Here is a 23,749-nt window from a genome sequence, read left to right as displayed (position 1 = left end):
ATCAATTGGCTCCTCTTCGTCGTCGCTCTGTTAGTACGTCATATGCTTCGTTGGTCTGATTGGTTTATTTGGCCCGTCTATCACCAACATAGGCCAATCAGCTAACCAGTATTTTCGCCCCTTCCCAAAATTACTTCAACGGAAGGTTTCCAGATGGATATGCGGAGCAAATCCATCTGGCGGAGTCAGGTTAGGTCCACGTAAGGCCGTGGAAGGAACCTGCAAAACTTTTCCTTAAACTATAAAAGCAAAAAAGGAGCACTATCCAATCCCTTACCCTAAACCTAAAGAAACACTTGTATACATGTTAACATGGACTCATACAGCTACCAAAAATAGGTTTGTGGACTAAAATATATATTTTTCAATTCGTGTGTCATGCGGTGCAGTGTCCACAAACTGTAATTTACCCTTCCATCAATATATGATGAGATGTATCATATACTGACTGTGATAGTCTGCTGTCACACTCTAAAGCTGTGTGGTAACTTTTATTTTTTTTTTATTTTCAAAATGAGTCACACATTTCAAATATTCTCATTAGCCTGACATTTAGTTAGCTATTTGCAGCGCACACATTTAGTTAACTTTATTTGTCAGTTTGTTATACTTTGGTTAAAATGCAATTGATGTCATGATCTGGCCTGTTTGCTCCTCCTTAATTAGTAATTTCTTTCACCTGTGGTTTTCCCTCCCTGCCTCAATTATAATTTATTCCTCTCACCTGTTTCCTCTGGGTTATATTCATTTCAGCCTGAGCATTCAATGCCAGATCATTCACTGTTTTTCTGTTAGTCTGTCTGTTCAGTTTATTTTCTTGGTTCATGTCCTGGCCAGTGGAAAGAGGGTTTTTGTGTTTGTCTCGTCTCCTGATCGTCCACTGTTCCTCCCTTGCTGAGTCCTCTGGGTTTTTGGCTCTATATGTGGGGAGGTTCAGTTTTTATCCAAGTAAGCCTGGCTCCAAGGTGGAGACCAGTTTAAAGGTTGTGCATCAAGTTCTGGTTCCACGTCCTGTCTCGGCTACCCTCTTCCACTGAGCCTGCTCATCTGCACCTGATCCTGTCTGCTCCTGTGCGTGACCGCCTGGTCATGCTTCTGGTCCCAGTCAGACTCTGAATCCTCCTGGGAGCCTGTGGATACCTGGAAGTCTGATCCTGCCACCTGTTTCTGTTCCTGTCTGTTCTGGATCCCTGACCAGGATCGGCTTCCAGCATGTCCTCTGGGACTGCAGCACTTGGGGACATTCTAGGACTGGACTGTTAAACCAGGTAAGTGACCAACTCAGATAATCATCTTCTGTCAGATGATCGTGGTCACTTACCTGTGTTTCTCATGCAGAGTGTCTGTGATTGGGCGGTGCCCCGCCTCCCTCCTGCAGTGTCCGCGAGCCAAAGCTCCACTTTAGTTTTTGTTTTGTTTATTAATAAATGTTTTGAACTTTCCTACTGACTGTCTCTCCTTGAATACTGGGTCCCTCTGTCCTCGGTCCATGACAATTGATTTTCTTTGAGTTAGTGTCTGGCCATTATTTCTCTGTTTAATTAAGTTTATTTGTTTTAGTTTGTCAGTCAACAGTGATTTGATCAGCCACTATTTAAGTTTCCCTCATGTCTTGTTTGATAGGTCAGTTTGTGCTTGAGTTCTTTGTCTTTATTTGGGCCCCACTTTTTTTTTTATTTTTATGAATTGTCCTTTTTTGAAAATGTTCAGTGGTTTTCTGAGTAGTTTGGGCAAATCCCTCATACCGATGCATAGGGGGCTTTGACCAATTTTCATTATTTAACCCTGTAATGCCAAATGTATCATATTTGATACATACGGTTTCTGAAATGTTTTGCGTCTGACACCTTTTGCATAATTTAATGGTAAAAACTTTGCTTAAAATCATATTGTACACAATCAGATATACCTGATAACAGAGAGCAGAAGACTACACAAAAAAGAATCTTGACTTATCGCATAGTAATAAATTATTAATATCAAAAATGTATTTTTTTTTTCTTTTTACATATTTTGTTAAAAGGCCAAATAAGGACTTCAAACCAAAAAAAAGTTATTTTCTGTTATGTTTTATTCTTGGATCGGGCTTTAAAGGGTTAAAGTGTGAGAATGTGTTGGTTTGGCAGTCCTGTCTACCATCTCCTTCATCTTTAGCTCTTTCTTCCTTTTCTGTATTAAAAAGATGAAACCTAAATCTGCCAGAGGCATAAAAGAAACTTTGGTCTTTGCTGTAAGTGTCTATGAGACTCAAATGGTTCATATTTATGGGCACAGTAGACGTATGTTAAAGCCTTAAAATGTCTTTTATATTTATCTAGAATCACACAGAGGATTTGCAACCTTATTAGAGACAACCACAACATCACTATATACTTTTATCACTCAGTTGCATATCAACCTTACAGTGAACAGGAAGATAAGCTGCCTACGATCATTAGTGCTCTATCATCCACTCTGATGCTGCAGCATGAGCAATTTCATTACAAGCTTAGTCTAATTTTTGGAAACAATAATTTCCAACCGATGACAACTCTGAGAAACCATCTAAACTAATACACACCTGCACTAAATGTTTGAAGCACCTACTTTCTTAGTCATTCAGTAGGTGGACCACTATTTGGCCACCTATCCCGCTCTTTCATCATAGGCTGGATCATTTAACTTTTATTTTTCACTCATTAAATATAGAAAATAAAATAAAAAGATGGTAATATACAACATCTAGAACAGTCTGACTTTTTTCACCTCTTATCCCACAAATTTATGGGGAAATAAATGTGTTTTTTATCATACATGGTAATATATTTAGATGAGAATGAGAGCATCTTTAGGGACTAAAAGGGGACATAACAATATCTGATCAAATGGGCAGAATTTAGGAAATGAAACTAACTCCCCTAACAGTTATTCATATCTTCATCTTTGCCCTGTAGGAATGTATGCACTGCATTTTCAATTATGTGCATTTCACTTCCTTATAATTTATAGAGAAAAAGACTTAGGCAAGAACTCCTAAAAATGTACTCCACGCTTAGTTTATCAAGAAATTCCCCTTTCTAAAATGCATCATGCTGTCACTTCCTTCCCTATTCTTGGATGAAGAATACGTCTGTCCAGCAGAAGGCAGATCCTTTCACTCTTTATTGGAAGTATAAAACAAAAAGTACCAACTATTACTCCATAACTGTGCCAACATTTCAGGAATACTGATGCAAAACAAGCTGTGTGGAAAATGATGCATATTTGCATACTGTTTCCGCTGCAGGCGTTTAATCTAACTAATGTCTTCTCAGTAAACAGACCTCCACACTGGAAAAAATCAAAGTCTAGATAAGTAATTTTTTCCTAAAATAAGTGCATTTGTTCTTGGATTGAGGAGATAAGTGAGACACTTTTCCAATGGAACAAGACAATTTACACTTAAAATGAGAAAACACGATTACAATGTCTTATTTCAAGTTCATATTATCTAATTATCTTATTTTAAGGATAAAAATACTCATTCCATTGGCAAACTATCTCATTTACCTTCTCAAATTAAGGGTAAATACACTTAATTTAAGAAATTTTTACTTATTTCTAGATTGTTTTTCCAGTACAAAGGAGACACTAATCCCAGGAGCAGTGTTGTGCCTGAACGCATTCATTGAACGTAAGTTCATGAACTCGTTCATATTTTGGGCGAACGTGAACTGAACGTACTGCATTACTGCCTGATGAACGTTATTGTGAACTCGTTCATTCTGGTGTCTGTGAACGGCACGCTCTCTCAGTTCAACTCCGTTCAATAGGTTGCCAAATTTCTATAGAGCCCTCCAGGCAAAACCCCGGCTAAATCACACCGTAAACAGGCCTTAATATGTAGCGGGAAAAACACCCAATCTGGCAACACCAGCTACCAGTAGCCTACAGCCGCGTGCGTCATCAAAACAAAATGCATAGTGGGAGCCACAGCAGCATGGAGGCGACCGTGGAGGCGACAAAGCAGCAGTATGATCACTTAAAACAGTTTTATGACCAGGTGGTCGGTGAGGATGATGGCAACAATCTTACATTTCTCTGCAAACTTTGCCCGCCGGCTTTCAGTAAAAAAATTCGCACTTCAGTAACCTTAAATTCCTACCTCAGCCTGGTCCCTCAGTTTGTGTTAGTAAAATGTTCTTGAGGGTTTTAGTATTCATGTAACTTGTTAAACCTGCCTGGTATAATTTTCCAGGATTCCAGTATTCCTTTTTAGTATGTACAGAAATGGAATTTCAAATTGAAAAAGTTACTAAAATTAAAAAAACATTTGCACCTTAAAAACTACTTTCCTGTTTTTCTTTTAATAATTCCTCATAAAAAAGACCATTCTAGCAGCACATTTTTCCTGATGTTTTTGAGAATATACTGTAGGGGTGAAAGCTGCAGCTGCTACTAGTGTGAAGTGAATGGACAGCAACAAAGCATTAAAGCAACAATGGGGAAATGCTGCTCCCTCAATGCTAATGTAAACCCTGGTTGGATAAGGATTCAAAACTGAATATGAAGATGAAATCTGACGCACAGTTTTAGAGTTACAACTGATAAAATAATTGCTGTCTGTGGTTCTACAGTAGGCTATGGTGTAATTGAGCAATACATGAAAAAAGAACTATGAACTAGTTCATTTTTTGGAACTGTGAACTTAGTTCAAATTTTGAATTATGAATTATGAACTGAACTAGTTCATTTTAAAATGTGTGAACTGAACTTTGAACTAGTTCACATAGAAAGAGAACTTTCCCAACACTGCCCAGGAGTCAGCATCACCTACCTCTACAATGTCAGAGTTGGTTCTGCTTTCGTGGGGTTCGTTGTACTCCGTGTACTTCAGCAGGACTTTGTCCATGTCGGTGCTGGCGTACTGAAACAGCTTGTTGGAGCTGTTGAAGATGATGAGGGCGATTTCACAGTCGCAGAGAACACTCAGCTCGTAGGCTTTCTTCATCAGACCAAACTTTCTCTTCATAAAAGTCACCTGGAGAAACAAAACAAATGCAAACTAACCAAACAGATTGAACAAATCCTTTCATGGAACAATCGATATAAAGTGTCCCAGGACCTCTGATCATTACTTGTTAAATGAATCACTGAAGAAAAAATGAACATATGATCACTTTTCCTGTAACTCATGTAGTACAGTAGCGGAAGACAGGATTATTTATCAACGCCTTCATATATCGTTTGAAGTTGCTGCTCTTAACAGCTGACAAATATCCCATAACTAAGCAACAGGTCATGCGCTGATCATTCTTTCTCATCCCTGTTCCAGAAATCAGTTTCCTCCTTGCAGTGAATCACTTTTTGAGTGTTCATGTTTCTATGATCATATCCTCCTGAATCATAACACAAAAAAACATAATCATAAAATATATTTCAACATTTTCTTTTTTCACATCACATATCTGATGGAGTCCTTGATTCTTCCTCCTTTTTTTTGTCAAACATGCTCTCTCTTTATGGGCAGTTTTTGTTGATGGATAAATATTTTTTCTAGGCTTCAGTTTCCCTAATCCGTAAAGTTTAAAAATAAACATAAAATAATTTTGTTAAATTTAATGTAGCTTTTGCTATAATGCTCTATTTCATACACATATCAAGGGGAGAGGAGGAGAAAAGAATAAAGACAAAGAAGGATAGAAATAAAGTACTGCTTTACATTGGCAGAAAGAGGAATAGGGAGAATAACATCGATAAACAACTTAAACCTTTTCTAATAAAATGAAAAATATCTTTAGAAATCTGCAAAAAATTTAATTTCTTGCCACAGCCATCATCAAGGATTTTTTTTTCATATACAACAATATACATATGTATGTATAGATGCTTAAAAATATACTGGTCAGACTGAAATGGCTAAAAATAAAAACAGGCCGAACAATATTTTCATCCATAATACCATAGTAGGATTTAGCCGTTTATCCGTTTCCTCCTAGAATAATATCATAATATTCCCACAACAGAATACCACTAAAAAAAGCAGTTACACTATTCTTTAATCTATTTTTTATTTTATTTTTTTTTGCAGTTGGGTTGGGAACTCTGGGCTTTTTTCCCCCTTTTTTCAAAGGTTTCATGTTTTTAGTTTATAACCTAAATATAGGAATATTGTATTGGTTCTCTTAAAAATGGCAAGATATTTTTTACAGTGAATAATTTTAAAATATACCTTTTTTTAAATATACAAAATTCCTACTATCACCTGAGTTTTAATAAGCTGGGCTGAGGTCAAAAATGGCTCATTGGGTTGTAAATGTATATATTTTGTACTTTTCAAAATCAGAGGTGGAAAAAGTACTAAAAAAGTACCGTACTAAAATATCATATTCAAGTAAAAGTACCAATACTTGGATGAAATACTCAAGTACAAGTAAAATTACCCATCAGAAAAATTACTCAAGTAAAAGTAATAAGTAGCTAATTTAAAATGTATTTTAAGTAAAAGTTACTTAGTTACATAAAAAAAAAAACCAGTTGAACGGGGCAGGGGATCTCTCCCATGTAGTGAAAATAGGACAAGGAGTCATGAATCCAAAACTATTTCGTTTTTAATTAAAGAAAAATCTATACAAATGTATACACATGTAATGACAAGATAACACATGTCACACATGACATGATCCTGATCCACCTTCATCTCGTTCCCAATCTCCTACAGAAAGACTTGGCGCCTGGTAGCCTAGATTTACCTGCTGATCACGTCACTCGCTGTAGTGCTTCCGGGCCCGATTTTTTGACCTCCTTTCGGTTTTCCAAAGTTTTTTTTTTACTCAGTAACGGATGGGATTTGTAATGTAACGAAATACAATACTTCACTCAAAACGTAATCAAGTAAAATTTAAATTACCGATTTTAAAAACTACTTGTAAAATACAAAATACACAAAAAACCTACTCAATACAGTAACTTGAGTAAATGTATTTTGTTACTTTCCACCTCTGGTCAAAATATATTCATACTCATTTACAGGTGCTGGTCATAAAATTAGAATATCATGAAAAAGTAGATTGATTTCAGTAATTCCATTTAAAAAGTGAAACTTGTATATTATATTCATACATTACATACAAACTCATATATTTCAGATGTTTATTTTGTTTAATTTTGATGATTACAAATGACAACAAATGAAAATCTCAAATTCATCATATCAGAAAATTAGAATATTGTGAAAAGGTTCAAAATTGATGGCCCCTGGTGCCACACTCTAATCAGCTAATTAACTCAAACCACCTGCAAAAGCCTTTAAATGGTCTTTCAGTCTAGTTCTATAGGCTACACAATCATGGGGAAGACTGCTGACTTGACAGTTGTCCAAAAGACGACCATCGACACCTTGCACAAGGAGGGCAAGACACAAAAGGTCATCGCTAAAGAGGCTGGCTGTTCACAGAGCTCAGTGTCCAAGCACATTAATAGAGAGGCGAAGGGAAGGAAAAGATGTGGTCGAAAAAAGTGTACAAGTAAGAGAGATAACCGCACCCTGGAGAGGATTGTGAAACAAAACCCCTTCAAAAATGTGGTGGAGATTCACAAAGAGTGGACTGCAGCTGGAGTGAGTGCTTCAAGAACCACCACACACAGACGTATGAAAGACATGGGTTTCTGCTGTCGCATTCCTTGTGTCAAGCCACTCTTGAACCACAGACAGCGTCAGAAGCCTCTTGCCTGGGCTAAAGAGAAACAGGACTGGACTGCTGGTGAGTGGTCCAAAGTAATGTTCTCTGATGAAAGTAAATTTTGCATTTCCTTTGGAAATCAAGGTCCCAGAGTCTGGAGGAAAAGAAGAGAGGCACTTCATCCACGTTGCTTGAAGTCCAGTGTAAAGTTTCCACAGTCAGTGATGGTTTGGGGTGCCATGTCATCTGCTGGTGTTGGTCCATTGTGTTTTCTGAGGTCCAGGGTCAACGCAGCCACATACCAGGAAGTTTTAGAGCACTTCATGCTTCCTGCAGCTGACCAACTTTTTGGAGATGCAGATTTCATTTTCCAACAGGACTTGGCACCTGCACACAGTGCCAAAGCTACCAGTACCTGGTTGAAGGACCATGGTATCCCTGTTCTTAATTGGCCAGCAAACTCTCCTGACCTTAACCCCATAGAAAATCTATGGGGTATTGTGAAGAAGAAGATGCAATACACCAGACCCAACAATTCAGAAGAGCTAAAAGCCACTATTAGAGCAACCTGGGCTATCATAACACCTGAGCAGTGCCACAGACTGATCGACTCCATGCCACGCCGCATTGCTGCAGTAATACAGGCCAAAGGAGGCCCAACTAAATACTGAGTGCTGTACATGCTCATACTTTTCATGTTCATACTTTTCAGTTGGCCAACATTTCTATAAATCCTTTGTTTTTATTGGTCTTCAGTAATATTCTAATTTTCTGATATGATGAATTTGAGATTTTCATTTGTTGTCATTTGTAATCATCAAAATTAAACAAAATAAACATCTGAAATATATGAGTTTGTATGTAATGTATGAATATAATATACAAGTTTCACTTTTTAAATGGAATTACTGAAATCAATCTACTTTTTCATGATATTCTAATTTTATGACCAGCACCTGTATACACAATTTTTTTGCATCACTCAAGACATTCTGTGGATTCACTTTTTTGACCAAAATACACAGTAAATTCCAAAGAGATAAATATGTGGTGTGGAAGTACATGGATTCTTTTAGAGTTATTACAAGAATTGGAGTAAGATATACATGTAGAGAGTTAATTTAACATTAATTCAGAGTAGGACCACATCCACACTGTTTGGTGTTGAATTTAACTCTTAAAGTTATACTTTACCACTTCAAAATTTACTGTGTAGTTGTTGCAACTATTTAAATTGAATAACATGTGATGTTTAACTCTGATCAGAAAAGGCTATATTTTTAAAACACACAGAAAAAACAACAAAATAAACATGAGTTACTTTTATAAGTAGAATTAAGACCCAGTATGGATTAGAGTAAATCCACAATAGATTTAATCTTGTGTTCCCAGTTCGACTTTTAAAAAATCTATTAAAGTTGTATGTTATATAATCAATCCATCCTAGAAAAGAACAGTGTTGGGCACGTTACTTTGAAAAAGTAATTAGTTATAGTTACTAGTTACTTCTTCCAAAAAGTAACTGAGTTACTAACTGAGTTACTCCACAATAAAAGTAGCTAGTTACTAGTAAAAGTAACTATTGCGTTACTTTTGCGTTTCTCGCCCCCGTAACCCTCACCACCCAGCCCCCACCTTCTCACCATGTGTTTCCAAAGCCAGCTGAATAGTGCGGACGACAAAGACAAGAACCTGCAGAGAGCTTAGCATTTATTGCAACTCAACGTAAATGACATCAGGGGGGAACGCCATGTGAAGTTTTATAACAGGACATTCAGATCCGGTGAGTATATGAAATTAATAACTGATCTATCTATCTATCTATCTATCTATCTATCTATCTATCTATCTATCTATCTATCTATCTATCTATCTATCTATCTATCTATCTATCTATCTATCATCTATCTATCTATCATCTATCTATCTAGATGTATACTCTGTGTGTGACATAAAATATGGATCTCCATCCCTGCCACAAAGGCCATCAAATAATGTTTAAAATAAAAAATACAGTAGGTTAAGAAGGCAGAGTATCCATCCATCCATCCATCCATCCATCCATCCATCCATCCATCCATCCATCCATCCATCCATCCATCCATCCATCCATCCATCCATCCATCCAGATTTCTCCCTTTCTCCATATAGGCTATCATTTCTGGCTGTTGTCAGGTTCATTTGATCCTTCACGCTCTCCATAGTTCTCCTGTGGCGCGAGCACAGGGCGACTGTTGCGCGCCTTTAGCGGGCATGCGGGTTTCCTGTCGCTTGCGCGGTGACTCTTGCCGCCTGCGCTGTGTGGAGATGCAGAGGAAACCGTTATGTGATGGGGAAACGCAGCTCTACGTAACATCAGCCATTCTCATCCTCCCCTCTCTCATGACAAGGCGCGCACCTGTGGATGACCTAAAAAAATAATCTTTAATATCTCTTAAACAAAAGTAGCACAAACAATATTTTTTTCTGCACAAATCTGTACTAACGTTGCACTAACCATTCAGTCTATTTGCAGAGTTTTTTGACGTGGGTGGGGTGTCAGCTTCACGCAGCTGCGCACGAGTCCTATCATGAAAAAAGGTTCACTGTGCGACCTGAGTAACGCGCAGTAACGGGGTGTCTGCAATGGTAACTGCGTTATAGTTACAGTCAAAGTAATTAGTTAGATTACTCGTTACTAAAACAAGGTAACGGCGTTAGTAACGCCGTTAGTTTCAACGCCGTTAGTCCCATCACTGGAAAAGAACATTTCAATCCCTCCTGAAACGTCCTAAATTAATATGAATATTCATCCCTATGATGAATGTTATGTAAACATCTAACCTGCTCTGGACATATTGTAAATAACAAACGCTGTCTCTAAGTATATGAAAAGTGATTCCTAATCCATCATGACGACCAAAATAATACATTAGCTTGTGTTTATAGTGGGGATGGTGTGCTCCTGACCTAAATTCGGAACATTGTGGGTCGATGGGAAGAGTTCCTCAAAGACTGGTAGGACTGAGGAGGTCTGAGGAAGCGGAGCCTGGGGACTTTGGGTGGGGCTCCGAAATCTCTGGTGCTGAGGTCACAGAGGTGATTTAAAAGCTTGTCGAGGGAAGGGCCCCCCGGGGGTGGGTGAGAGTTAATTAAGGATGTAGATATTGTGGGGTTGTATTGCTTAGCATGATTCTGCAATATTACATGGACCATGGTTTATACAGGAATGAGTCACTCTAATTTAATGCTCTTAGAAATAATGTCATATATATATATATATATATATATATATATAAGGGGTGGAACGGTTCACAAAATCCAAGGTTCGGTTCGGTTCACGGTTTCATGGTCACTGTTTTTGGTTCGGTATATGTTGATTGTTAGCCTGACATGTTGGTCGTGTTGCTGTTAGCATAAACAAAACGTGTTGCACAATGCTTGCACACTGTTTTTATCCACAGCTTTCTTTCCGCCGTCATCGTAGGTCACTCTAAATGCAAAGTGGTCCCATAAAGCAGACCTATAAAGTGCTGCTGGCACGTCTTCCAACTCCTGTTCTTTCCCACTCGCCATACCCACACAATTCTCCACAACAACAGATTTTTTTTCCTTGCTACACCCAGCTACGCTGCTTCGCTTCTTCTTCTTCTTGTTTACTACTGGTGGTTGGCTTTGGTCGCAGTACCGCCACCTTCTGTACCACAGGGATCAGTGCTAGGACCAATTCTCTTTACTTTATACATGCTCCCAATTGGTAGAATTATTAGACAGCATGGGATTAATTTCCACTGTTATGCTGATGATACCCAGCTATATCTGTCTATAAATCCAGATGAAGCTAACCCATTAAATAGATTACAGGCATGTCTTGAAGACATAAAAACCTGGATGACTCTTAACTTTCTGCTTCTGAATGCAGACAAAACAGAAGTTATAGTCTTTGGACCAGAGTCTCTGAAAAAGAAGCTGATTAGCCAGTCACTTCATTTGGATGGGATTAAACTGATTTCAGATAATAAAGTAAAAAATCTTGGTGTTATTTTTGATCAGGACCTGTCATTTAAATCCCATATCAAAGAGGTTTCTAGAATTTCCTTCTTTCATCTGAGGAACATTGCAAAAATTAGAAATATCCTGTCCAGGGGTGATGCTGAGAAACTAGTCCATGCATTTGTTACTTCAAGGCTGGACTATTGTAATTCTTTACTATCAGGAAGTCCACAAACTGTAGTTAAAAGCCTTCAGCTGATCCAAAATGCTGCAGCCAGAGTTCTAATGAAAATGAAAAAGAGAGATCATATCTCTCCTATCCTGGCTTCTCTTCATTGGCTTCCTGTTAAATCAAGAATAGAATTTAAAATCCTCCTTCTCACATATAAAGCCTTAAATGGCCAAGCTCCATCTGATATCAGAGATCTGATTGTTCCTTATGTTCCTAACAGAGCACTTCGCTCTCAATCTGCAGGTTTACTAGTGGTTCCTAGAATTTCTAAAAGTAGAATGGGAGGCAGATCTTTTAGTTATCAGGCTCCTCTCCTGTGGAACCAACTACCAGTTTTAGTCTGTGAGGCAGACACCCTGTCTACTTTTAAGACTAGGCTTAAAACTTTCCTTTTTGATAAAGCTTATAGTTAGGGTGGCTCAGGTTATCCTGAGCTATCTCTATAGTTATGCTGCTATAGGCTTAGACTTTTGGAGGACATAGGGACCCCCATTTCATCATTCTGCTTCATTCTCTCTCTGTTCTCCTATTCTGCAGAATCTGTTAGTTCAATCTCTAACCTTCTGCTCTCTCTGCTTTTCCTCAGAGTAGCTTTGCCTCGTCTGTTCCTGTTTGGCTGTGACGTCATCCTGGAAAGAAACATCAGCTGTGCTGCTTCCATCAACACCCTTGTTTATAGATGTTGGAGATGGGCCTGTTTTCCAGTGTGGTCCTGTTTCTCTGACCATGACTGAGTGGATGTGCTCTCTTCGTCCTCTGGCATGGGAGCTGCCTTGGAGCTCGTCTGCCTGGCTGCGTGTTTCCTGGACGGGGCCGCCTTTTACAGCTGCTTTTTGTGTCTCTGCTTCTGTCTCCTTGAACCCCAGTGGGCCTCGGCAGATGGCCGCTCACACTGAGCCTGGTTCTGCTGGAGGTTTCTTCCTGTTAAAAGGGAGTTTTTCCTCTCCACTGTCGCTACAAGCATGCTTAGTGTGGGGGATTGTATTTGAGTCAATGAGTCAATGCAATCAACTGGTTTTCCTTAGACGGCACTTTGTATCAATTTGACTGTATGATCTGGTTGAACTGTAAAGTGCCTTGAGATGACATGTGTTGTGAATTTGGCGCTATATAAATAAACTGAATTGAATTGAATTCTGCTCTGGAGTGTAAACGCTTCCCTATGAGAAAAAGGAGCAGCGCATGAACCGAACGAAACACACGTGAATCGAACCGAACGGTTTGGAAGTTTTTCATAAACCGTTCCATCCCTAATATATATATATATATATATATATATATATATATATATATATATATATAAAGCTTTTTCTCCGCCTCAAGCTTCTTTTCTGAATACACAGCTTTACGATCAACTGGAAGCAGTTCCGCGCAAACACGCAAAACCAGTTATATCTGATATAATATATCTGACGAAATTGTTTTTAGAATTTTTCACGATAATTACATTTAATGAATTTTAATGCCAATTAAGGCCTTAATTAAAAAATAATAATAAGTTAATGATATGTTCTGACCCGCGGAAACCCTGTGGACATCTGGGGGCAGATCCCCTGGACTGGCAAACTGGGGTGGTGGCTCCCCTATCCAAAAAGAGGGACTGGAGAGAGTGCTCCAAATACAGAGGGATCTCACTCCTAAGCAACCTAGTAAGGTCTACTAGGTGTTCTGGAGAGGAGGGTTTGTTAGAGATTCAAACCTCAAATTCTGGAAGAGCAGTGTGGGTCTGTCCTTATCATAGAACACTGGGCCCTAGAAAGGAGCTAGAAGGTTCATGAAACTTTGCCCAACCAGTGTCCCCAACCACATGTGCTTTGTGGACTTGTTGACGGCATTTGACCATGTCCCTTGGGGGTTCCTGTGGAGTGCAATCTGGAAGCATATGGTAGCAGACCCTTTGATACAGCCTGTATGACCAGTGTCTGAGCTTGGCTCACATTGCCGGAAGTAAGTCTTATTTATAGTGAGAGACTTTTCATCAATTTTGTTCATAATAGTTATAGGCAGAATTTTTTGGCGGAAGCAAGGTGTGGAAGGGATCGTTCTTCTGTGGCATTAAATTGTTCCTAACCTTTTTACAGATTATGTAGTTCTGTTGGTTTCGTCAGGTTGTGATCTAGAGCTCTTGCTGAAGCAATTTGCAACAGACTGTGAAGTGGCCGGGATCGGTTCCTGCAAATCCGAGGCCAAGTGGAGGAGTTCAAGTATCTTGGGGTGTTGTTCATGAATGAGGGAAGGACCGGGAGATCAATAGGCGTATTGATGCAGCATTTGCAGTGAAGCAGATGCTGTATGAGTCTGTCGTAGTAAAGAGAGACCCGAGTCAAAGGCCAAGTCTCAATTTATCAGTCGATTTAATCTGTGGTCTTGAGCTATTGTTGGTGACCGAAAAAACAAGATCTCAGACGCAAGTTTCCGAAATGAGTTTCACCCACAGTGTGTCTGGGCTCTACCTTAAAGTTAGGGGATAATCTCAGTCACTCAGGTGGGAATCACATTAAAACAGCTGATTTTCCATATAGACAGGAGCCAGTAAAGGTAACTCAGGTCAGGATGCTTCCCGGTGAGGTGTTACAGGCACATCCCCCTGGGAAAAGACCCAAAGGAAGACCAACGACACGCTGGAGGGAGGATGTTTCTCGTCTGTAATAATATGCATGTATATTTTTTATTTAATTGCCTTTCATTTTACTAAAATCTATTTAAAAATTCAGATCTTCCTCTAAGCAAATGTTTCAAAACAAACATGGCAAATAAAGTGCCTTTCTGTGAAGCTAACCCATCTAAACCTTTTAGGACAATGTCCTCACAAGAAACTGAAGTAGATTTTTCATTTTATCTGATGTTTTTTTTTTTGCTTAAGGTTAATTACTTGGGGCAAAGTATACAACAGCAGAGAACACGATTTGATCCCCAGAAGTCAGTCAAAGGGACATGCCCTATGCCAAGGTGCATGATCAGTCAGAGTGAAAGGACCCCCCCACAGTGTCACACACTGATGACCACATGAAAAAAGAAAGACTTGAGAAATGTCTTCAGAATAAACTCTATGCATAAAGAGGCGATATCTCTCTATGTTTACGTGATAAGACTGTCTGATTAGTGCTGCATGTTTTAATGAGCAGGTGAATTTTGTAGGTGTTGTTTGCAAATTATAAAGAGATGTTCAAGCTCCCATCGTTACACTTCAATCTTCATACTACACTTCAATTATGGGGGAAATGCGGCCTAGTGGTTAGAGCATAGAGCTTGGTATCTAGAGGTTCTGAGTCTAAGCCCCACCCCCACAGACTGCCGCTCTGGCTCCCTGATCAAAGAACCTTAACCCCACACTGGTCGCCGCACAATGGCAGCCAACTGATCGTCAAGGGTTGATGCAGAGAGGGAATTTTTCTTGCTCTGTGCTTGTGACAGTGTAATGACAATAATACGCTGCAAAAAAGAAAAGCTGGAAAATATAAAATAAAAGGTTTAGCAATGACGCCTATTTGTTTATTTCCAAGTCAGTTTAATCATATTTGACATCGTAAATCTCCAGCCTTTTCATTTGTTAGCACAAAAAAATTTTTGTTAATCTTTGTCATGCCTGAAAGTAAGTACTCATACTTTAAATAGATAGTGGTTGTGTAAAAATACTAGATGAATAACCGATAACTGATTCATCATCAGTTGCAGCCCTAAATGAAACAATGCCCCACTTTAACAATAGAATAAATGCTTTTAGTAAGCACTGGTACCCGACCCCTATCAGTACACCAGGATTTGCCTAAAGTGTTTTGTTTTTTTTCACCACCTTAAAGCCTGTCAGTTGAGCAGACGGTTCTCGGTGCGGCCCAGAGCGCGTTTGCATACTCGCCCGACCGGCACAGAATGTGGTCCGTACGGACTGAATGCTGCATGCAACCAATCAATCTGTGTTTGGAAGACTACATAACTGGCTGCATCACTAAAGCTACCCTTATATTGTAGATGTGAAGGATGTTTATGGTGTTTAATTGTACTTTAAAGTCAGAGCGAACACCTTAAGGTGGACGACTACCAGTTCCTACACATCCCTGAGAAAAGACTGAAATAAAAATGAAGCCAAGTCATTGCTTTTAGCAGATAAGCGATAGCGGTTTTTTTACTCCAATTTAGTGGGAAGATAACATCTGGTCTTTCAGCCTCTTATGAATACAGAAATTGAAACAAATTCGTTATCAGGCCGATTCTGATGTAGGTTGCGCACACCTACATCCTCCTTTAGAGTATTGTCACCGCTATATATGTGAAGCAGAATGTGTAAGAGAAAGATAAAATGAAAAAGCGGAAAAGTGGCTAAAAACAGATGATGTGCTTGACAGATAAAGCAAAACTGCAAGCCAACTTCCTAAAATAGAGTCTGGGAACTAAATATAGAAACGGCTCCAGTGATAGCGCACACCAGACAGCTACAGTAGTGTCCTTCTGAAAGAGCTCTGACCGAGACAACCAAACAGCAAATGTAAACATCTTCCCAGATATTTATTTTCCAGCCACATCCCTATTTCCAGAGCCTGCGCCCTCCTTCCTGACAGGCTGGTATTTGTTGTGCTGTTGGGGGTGATATATATAGAGGAGACAGACAGCGAGGGATTCCAGTGGGCAGCGGTGTAAGGAGACGTGAGGAGAGAGGGCCACTGTGTGTCCCTGACGCTGACCCACCCTGCTAATGACAGGGTGCTGTCCGGGTGCAGCTAACCAGAAATTACTGCCCTGGCCACCAGCTGTGTACATTGCTCTCTCCGAAGTGAAAGGATGAATAAAAGCTTCAGGAGCTCCTCTGAACAGAAGCAAAAGGGTCCTTAATGCGTCGTCTGAAAGGAGAACCACTCATTCACATAATTATCCAAACTCTTGGAACTTTTCCCCCTTTTCATCCAGTTGCAACCACAAGATTTATTTTATTTTCTAATAGGATTTTATAAGATAATTCAAAAACAGAGTCAAAATTACATGTTTTAAATATTCTTACAAATAACTATTTAAAAGCTGGATTTGAAATTAATCAGTTGCAAAACTACTTGAAGCTATAAATGTGACAGTCGTATTTCATGATACGACTCTAGCAGTTTAGCAAAGGATAAATCAGACCACTGACACTCGTGTAATTTACCGTAGGTCTGGACTTTGATCGGGCCCTTCAAACATGAGAAAACACCCAAAGGTTTTCTTCTGATAAAATAACCAACTCTCGTCTACTCTGAGAGCTTTCCCATCCTGGCAGAACTAAAGCTTCCACACAGCATGATACTGTCAACCTCGTGCTTCACAGTATTATCTTTTCATCATATATAGCACTTAGTATTTAAAAACAAAATGTATGTATGTATATATATATATTTTAGGGATGCATGATATAATCGGCCCCTTATCGGTATCAGCCTGTATCGGCCTTAAAACTGAATATCGGACATCGGCCACCCCACCGATATTTAACCCGATATTTGATCAGCTTCTGAGTTTCTAAAGTCTTTAAAAAAAATAAAAAAATACTACTACTTCTTCCTCAAAAACTTCTTTTTTACAGACTTAAAAACTTCTAAAGACGAGGGAAAAAATATTGATACATTAAAATATCACAATATCTTCATATGCTGATATATTGCCATTTAAAAACACCATATCAATCTCTTTTACTAATGAAATATTGCTATTTGTCATCGTTATGCTACGAAATACCCCGAAAATTCACGAAATGTTGCCATATTTTTATATGTTGATATATTGACGCGGTATCGATCTATTTTACTAACAAAATCTCACAAGAATTTGCAAAATATCACGAGAGTTTGTAACAGAACGATGAAATTTCACGAGATTTTGAAAGTAAAATAGATCGATACCGCGTTTTTAAAAATCAATTTGATATCAGCATATGAAAATATATTTGAGTTTATTATTTTTCAAAGTGTCAGAAATGGATAATAAAACTGCTATTTTCAATGACTACTTATTTTTGTCCAGCTTTAACATCGGTATCGATATCGGTTATCGGCCACATGAGTTTTAAAATATCGGCATATCGGATATCGGCCAAAATCCCAATATCGTGCATCCCTAGTATTAATTAAACATGGGTTAACTTGTCCCTATATATATATATATATATATATATATATATATATATATATATATATATATATATATATATATATACATACATACAGGGGTTGCCCTTCGGGCAAGTGACTTTCACATTTAATTTGCCCAGAAACAATTTTTATTTGCCCAGTATAATGTTTGATAAATATAGTTCCTAATATTCATTTGTGTATAAATATATATCTATGAAACATGTTTGTTTTTTAAATGTTTTTTTGTAATTCAGTAAGTTTCCAGGTTCCTGGTGTGTATCTCCATGCGTCAGATAATGAACTCAAGCCTACATTACCGTGTTAACATGCTTTTCAATCCTTCCTGCACATTCTTTTCTAACTAAACTTTGCTTTAAACTGTTGTGTGCTTGGAAAAATATAAATTGTAATGTTAAAAATCTAAAAAAAAAACTTTGCATTTAAATGCACCTCTCCAAAAATTTAATGACCTGCATCACTGTACAGAAGACTGGCATATGATAGAACTATTTACACTGTTCGCATACAGTTATTATTATTATTTTCCTAATCCCTGACTGATCATTTTTAATCTAGCGTGTATTATAGTATAGATTACATTCATCACCCAGCTGCTGCTCTGCAGAATTCTCTCCCCAAGAGCTGAATCACGCCATCTAGCGGAAAATCACGCAGCTAATTTTGAGTGATAAATACATTTTTTTTGCGATCATATATATATATATATATATATATATATATATATATATATATATATATATATATATATATATATATATATATATATACTGCAGCTTATCAACATTTACTACAGGCCCTTTGGCTATTCCTCCAATAAATGCTCTCCTTGCTAAGCCTGTCTTCTCAATTAAACAGCCATGTCTTTTAGGTTTATTCATTGATGACCTTTTATTAAATAGAATAAAATAAATAAAGATCAAAATCTCTTTTCCAAAAGGGACCTGTCAAGGCCATTAAAAAAAGTTCCAAAATGAATTTTAAAAATAAAATATACACTTATAATAAATGAAAACAGCACTGAAAAAAATAATGCAACCGTTTTTGGCATTTATTTATCATATTTAGTTATTTTAACACAATTGTTTAGTGTTAGCAGTGGAGGACATAAAACAATTGTGTTAAAGTAATTAAATATGATTAAGTAAATTTCTACTGGCCCTTCGATGATATTTTAAAAGCGTCTTAAATCCCCCAACAGTCAGCAGCATGGCCAGTTTCAGATCCGTTTAGACTTCATTCAAAGCAAAGAGGGGGACATACAGGTGCTGGTCATAAAATTAGAATATCATGAAAAAGTAGATTGATTTCAGTAATTCCATTTAAAAAGTGAAACTTGTATATTATATTCATACATTACATACAAACTCATATATTTCAGATGTTTATTTTGTTTAATTTTGATGATTACAAATGACAACAAATGAAAATCTCAAATTCATCATATCAGAAAATTAGAATATTACTGAAGACCAATAAAAACAAAGGATTTATAGAAATGTTGGCCAACTGAAAAGTATGAACATGAAAAGTATGAGCATGTACAGCACTCAGTATTTAGTTGGGCCTCCTTTGGCCTGTATTACTGCAGCAATGCGGCGTGGCATGGAGTCGATCAGTCTGTGGCACTGCTCAGGTGTTATGATAGCCCAGGTTGCTCTAATAGTGGCTTTTAGCTCTTCTGAATTGTTGGGTCTGGTGTATTGCATCTTCTTCTTCACAATACCCCATAGATTTTCTATGGGGTTAAGGTCAGGAGAGTTTGCTGGCCAATTAAGAACAGGGATACCATGGTCCTTCAACCAGGTACTGGTAGCTTTGGCACTGTGTGCAGGTGCCAAGTCCTGTTGGAAAATGAAATCTGCATCTCCAAAAAGTTGGTCAGCTGCAGGAAGCATGAAGTGCTCTAAAACTTCCTGGTATGTGGCTGCGTTGACCCTGGACCTCAGAAAACACAATGGACCAACACCAGCAGATGACATGGCACCCCAAACCATCACTGACTGTGGAAACTTTACACTGGACTTCAAGCAACGTGGATGAAGTGCCTCTCTTCTTTTCCTCCAGACTCTGGGACCTTGATTTCCAAAGGAAATGCAAAATTTACTTTCATCAGAGAAGATGAGTTTGGACCACTCACCAGCAGTCCAGTCCTGTTTCTCTTTAGCCCAGGCAAGACGCTTCTGACGCTGTCTGTGGTTCAAGAGTGGCTTGACACAAGGAATGCGACAGCAGAAACCCATGTCTTTCATACGTCTGTGTGTGGTGGTTCTTGAAGCACTCACTCCAGCTGCAGTCCACTCTTTGTGAATCTCCCCCACATTTTTGAAGGGGTTTTGTTTCACAATCCTCTCCAGGGTGCGGTTATCTCTCTTGCTTGTACACTTTTTTCGACCACATCTTTTCCTTCCCTTCGCCTCTCTATTAATGTGCTTGGACACTGAGCTCTGTGAACAGCCAGCCTCTTTAGCGATGACCTTTTGTGTCTTGCCCTCCTTGTGCAAGGTGTCGATGGTCGTCTTTTGGACAACTGTCAAGTCAGCAGTCTTCCCCATGATTGTGTAGCCTATAGAACTAGACTGAAAGACCATTTAAAGGCTTTTGCAGGTGGTTTGAGTTAATTAGCTGATTAGAGTGTGGCACCAGGGGCCATCAATTTTGAACCTTTTCACAATATTCTAATTTTCTGATATGATGAATTTGAGATTTTCATTTGTTGTCATTTGTAATCATCAAAATTAAACAAAATAAACATCTGAAATATATGAGTTTGTATGTAATGTATGAATATAATATACAAGTTTCACTTTTTAAATGGAATTACTGAAATCAATCTACTTTTTCATGATATTCTAATTTTATGACCAGCACCTGTATTTAAAAGCTCTCTTCCTAAGTTAACTGTTTCATGTTAATTTTATCTTAGATGATGGCTTAAAGTAGAGGTAGAGCAGTTGTACTGGCATCGGCTGTTTTCTGTGATTCATTGGTGCATTCGGCAGCCTTGTCTTGAGATTATGTGAAGTTCAGGGATTGCATCTCCCTCCATTTGTTATCCAATCCTAATGTTTTGCTTTTGTTGCTTAATTTTTATCTATTTTTTTCGTTTAAGATAAGACGTGTAAGATTTAGTAATCATGCCATATCAGCCTAAAAAATTGGCAGCAAATATCAGCCGTCTTTTAGATTTATGCCAAAATAATGAAATATTCGTCAAATAACCAATTTTTAAGGGTTGATCTCTAGAGTGACAGTTCTAGTTAAAAGTTTGGGAAATTGTTTTCTAACTTAACTCTGCTTTTAACGGCTCCACATCTTCCTTCCTGAACTCCTCCTACTGATGAAGCTTCAATGTTTTCATAGGACAGCAGCATTTGTTTGAGACTAACTTAAAAATTAAAAACAATTGGTAGCTTTGAATTTTATTTAAGGGTATCAGAGCGAAGGGGAATTAAAACATAAGCTTTTTCATTAGAAAATATTAAGTCGAAAACAAACTTTTTCCATCCACTCTACATCGATGCGCTGGATTTGTAGATTTGTCATAAAAACTCTATATAAAACACAATTAACTTTATAAATATTTAATAAAAATCTCTTTATTTCTTGTTTTTTGTTTCGGCGTCACCTGACTGAATTAATGACTGCTAATTATATAACATAAATCAATTTTAAATCAACATCAGCCAAACTTCACACGTTTTTAGCTAGTTAGATTTTCCTGCATAATTAGAATTTCAGTTTTACTTGTTTTTCTCTCTAATTTAGATAAGTATATCCAATATTTTCAGGAGAACTTTGACACCACCTCATAATGCAGCAGGAATTTGGAAATTTAACTAAATCAACCCAATTTGCAACTGGAGCCGTTTCTTTCTTCTAAAACAGATATAAATGCGAGACATAGATGAAGACGACAGACAGGGAAAAAGACACCAACCTGTCTGTTCCTCTCATCCACAATGCGGGTGATCTGAATCTTCTTCCTCCCCATGGCTGAAACAAACTCCACTAACAGCCGAAGAGGAACACCAGTGGGCTCAAGGTGGTTAAAAATTCAACAGGCACTCCTTAACACATAGTCCCAACGTCAGCTGCTGTTATGCTGCCATCAGCTCGCCATGGCCTGCTGAGAGAGACAGTCAGAGTCAGACGGTTCCAGCACATGTTCATCTTATGATGAATTTACCAGACTATCATCAGCTAACAGGGTCAGACACATTTATTCAAGGCAGAAAAGCTCATGATAGTTATAGTTTGGATGGAATGTTGTTACTCAGTATTTAGTCACAGTAAAATAAAATAAAACAGCTTCTTCTCATTACATAGGAGGAATCTTTCACACCGGAAAGCAGAGCATTCAAAGGAACTCTGTAAGGACTGAGCATGCAAAACATTTCCATTTCTTTTTGTTCGGCTATAAATTTGCAACCACTAGATTTTGCGTTAAACAAAGCAGCAACATGAGAAAATGAGCAAACACATTAGGAGAAGAAACCCAACATTTGTTTGCCTACTGCATGTCAAACCTCACACTCTAAACGCTCCTCCGTTTGCAGGAAGCATTCAGATCCATCATCCCGGCTTCAGCCCTGTCTGCTCTCTGCTGCTTTCTCCTCCTGCAGCAGCGCCCACCTGCTCTGCTGCGTTCCTCCTCTCCTCAGGCTCTGCCTTCCCCCCCCCAAAGAGCTCCTTAACACATTCCCTAATCTCATCTGATCCGGGAGGAGGCACAGAGTGAGATGAAGCCAAGCTTAAGTCTAACCCTTTCCTGGACGTCTGCAGACCATCAAGCCATTCAACTGAGACATCCCACATTCCTACTTTCAGAGATGGAACTAATGTGATGGTCCTTCATCAAATCATCACCGTTTTACCACTATTTGCTGATTTGCATGGAGTTTATGTTCTATGGAAGGTATTAAAGCAGAGTTGCAGTTACTTAAATGCCATGAAAATAATCAAAATGAGATAATTTATGATGCATCCTCTCTTATATTTGCCAATGAATCTCTAAGCATGCTGCTGTTTGATTCCATTTCTGTGATTAGTTAATACCCTCCATGTTTTTATTATTTCTTTGTTTATTATAATGCATTATTGGGATTTGCATATTTGGTTTGTGAGATCCTGCAGCATTCAGCTGAACCCAGAAGCCCTAACCTGGCACATCAGCTCTGAGCACAAAGGCTCCTTACATATTAGGGATTTAGAGATCACGAGGATTCATGTTTCTTTTTTTTTTTTTTACAATCTGGATGATTAGATGGCGAGATCAAAACATTTAGAAGGAGAGTGCAAAATAAATTTCCTTTATCTATTATATCATCCAACCCTGCTGCACTTCCTTCCCTGTGTGCTTGGTGAGATGATATCTTGGAGTCCCTGCTGGAGAAAGAAAGACTACTTTGTATCACTCTGATGCGGTGTGACAATCTCTGAAACACAAACGGCCCTTTCAGCTGATATTATTGCAGTAATCTGCTAAACATTAGACTGTAAACTTAATCTCAGGCGGTTTAATACAGAGAGGAGGGAAAGAGTTTTGCAAAGGTATTCAAACATCTACAAATTACTCACATTATGCCAGATTAGAACCTAGATCTTAATAGAATAGAAAATCTATTTATTTTCCAACAATGGAGAAATTTTTTGTGATTACAGCACAAGAAATTGTTAAACACTTATGTATAAGAATAACATAATAGTGAAGAGTTAAAAGATAAACAATAAAATTCTGTACTGTACTGTAAAATGTTTTTACATAATTTTAATGTAATAAACAAAAACAA

The 23,749-nt window shown here is 38.1% G+C and overlaps 1 protein-coding gene across 3 annotated transcripts in view; it reads right to left on the bottom strand.

Annotated features, from left to right (window-relative positions):
- The window catches only part of LOC119773602 (myocyte-specific enhancer factor 2A-like), a 62,644-nt gene extending 39,959 nt beyond the window's left edge, over window positions 1–22,685 (bottom strand). The window contains exons 1-3 of one of the 3 annotated variants that reach the window (XM_038270658.1): window positions 22,487–22,685; window positions 21,898–22,086; window positions 4,796–4,999 (exon numbers count right to left, since the gene is read on the bottom strand). In XM_038270658.1, the coding sequence (XP_038126586.1) occupies window positions 4,796–4,999; window positions 21,898–21,951 (258 nt within the window). In that variant the 5' untranslated portion in view covers window positions 21,952–22,086; window positions 22,487–22,685. The remainder of the gene's footprint in view (window positions 1–4,795; window positions 5,000–21,897; window positions 22,087–22,486) is intronic. The other 2 variants (XM_038270657.1, XM_038270655.1) reach the window with 2 other exon arrangements.
- Between the last annotated feature and the right edge of the window lie 1,064 nt (window positions 22,686–23,749).

This window comes from Cyprinodon tularosa, unplaced genomic scaffold, assembly GCF_016077235.1.
Source record: "Cyprinodon tularosa strain WSP-4 unplaced genomic scaffold, ASM1607723v1 ctg770, whole genome shotgun sequence".
Taxonomy (NCBI): Eukaryota; Metazoa; Chordata; class Actinopteri; order Cyprinodontiformes; family Cyprinodontidae; genus Cyprinodon; species Cyprinodon tularosa.
The sequence above is the reverse complement of the archived record's forward strand: the minus strand, read 5'-3'. Positions and strand labels throughout refer to the sequence as shown.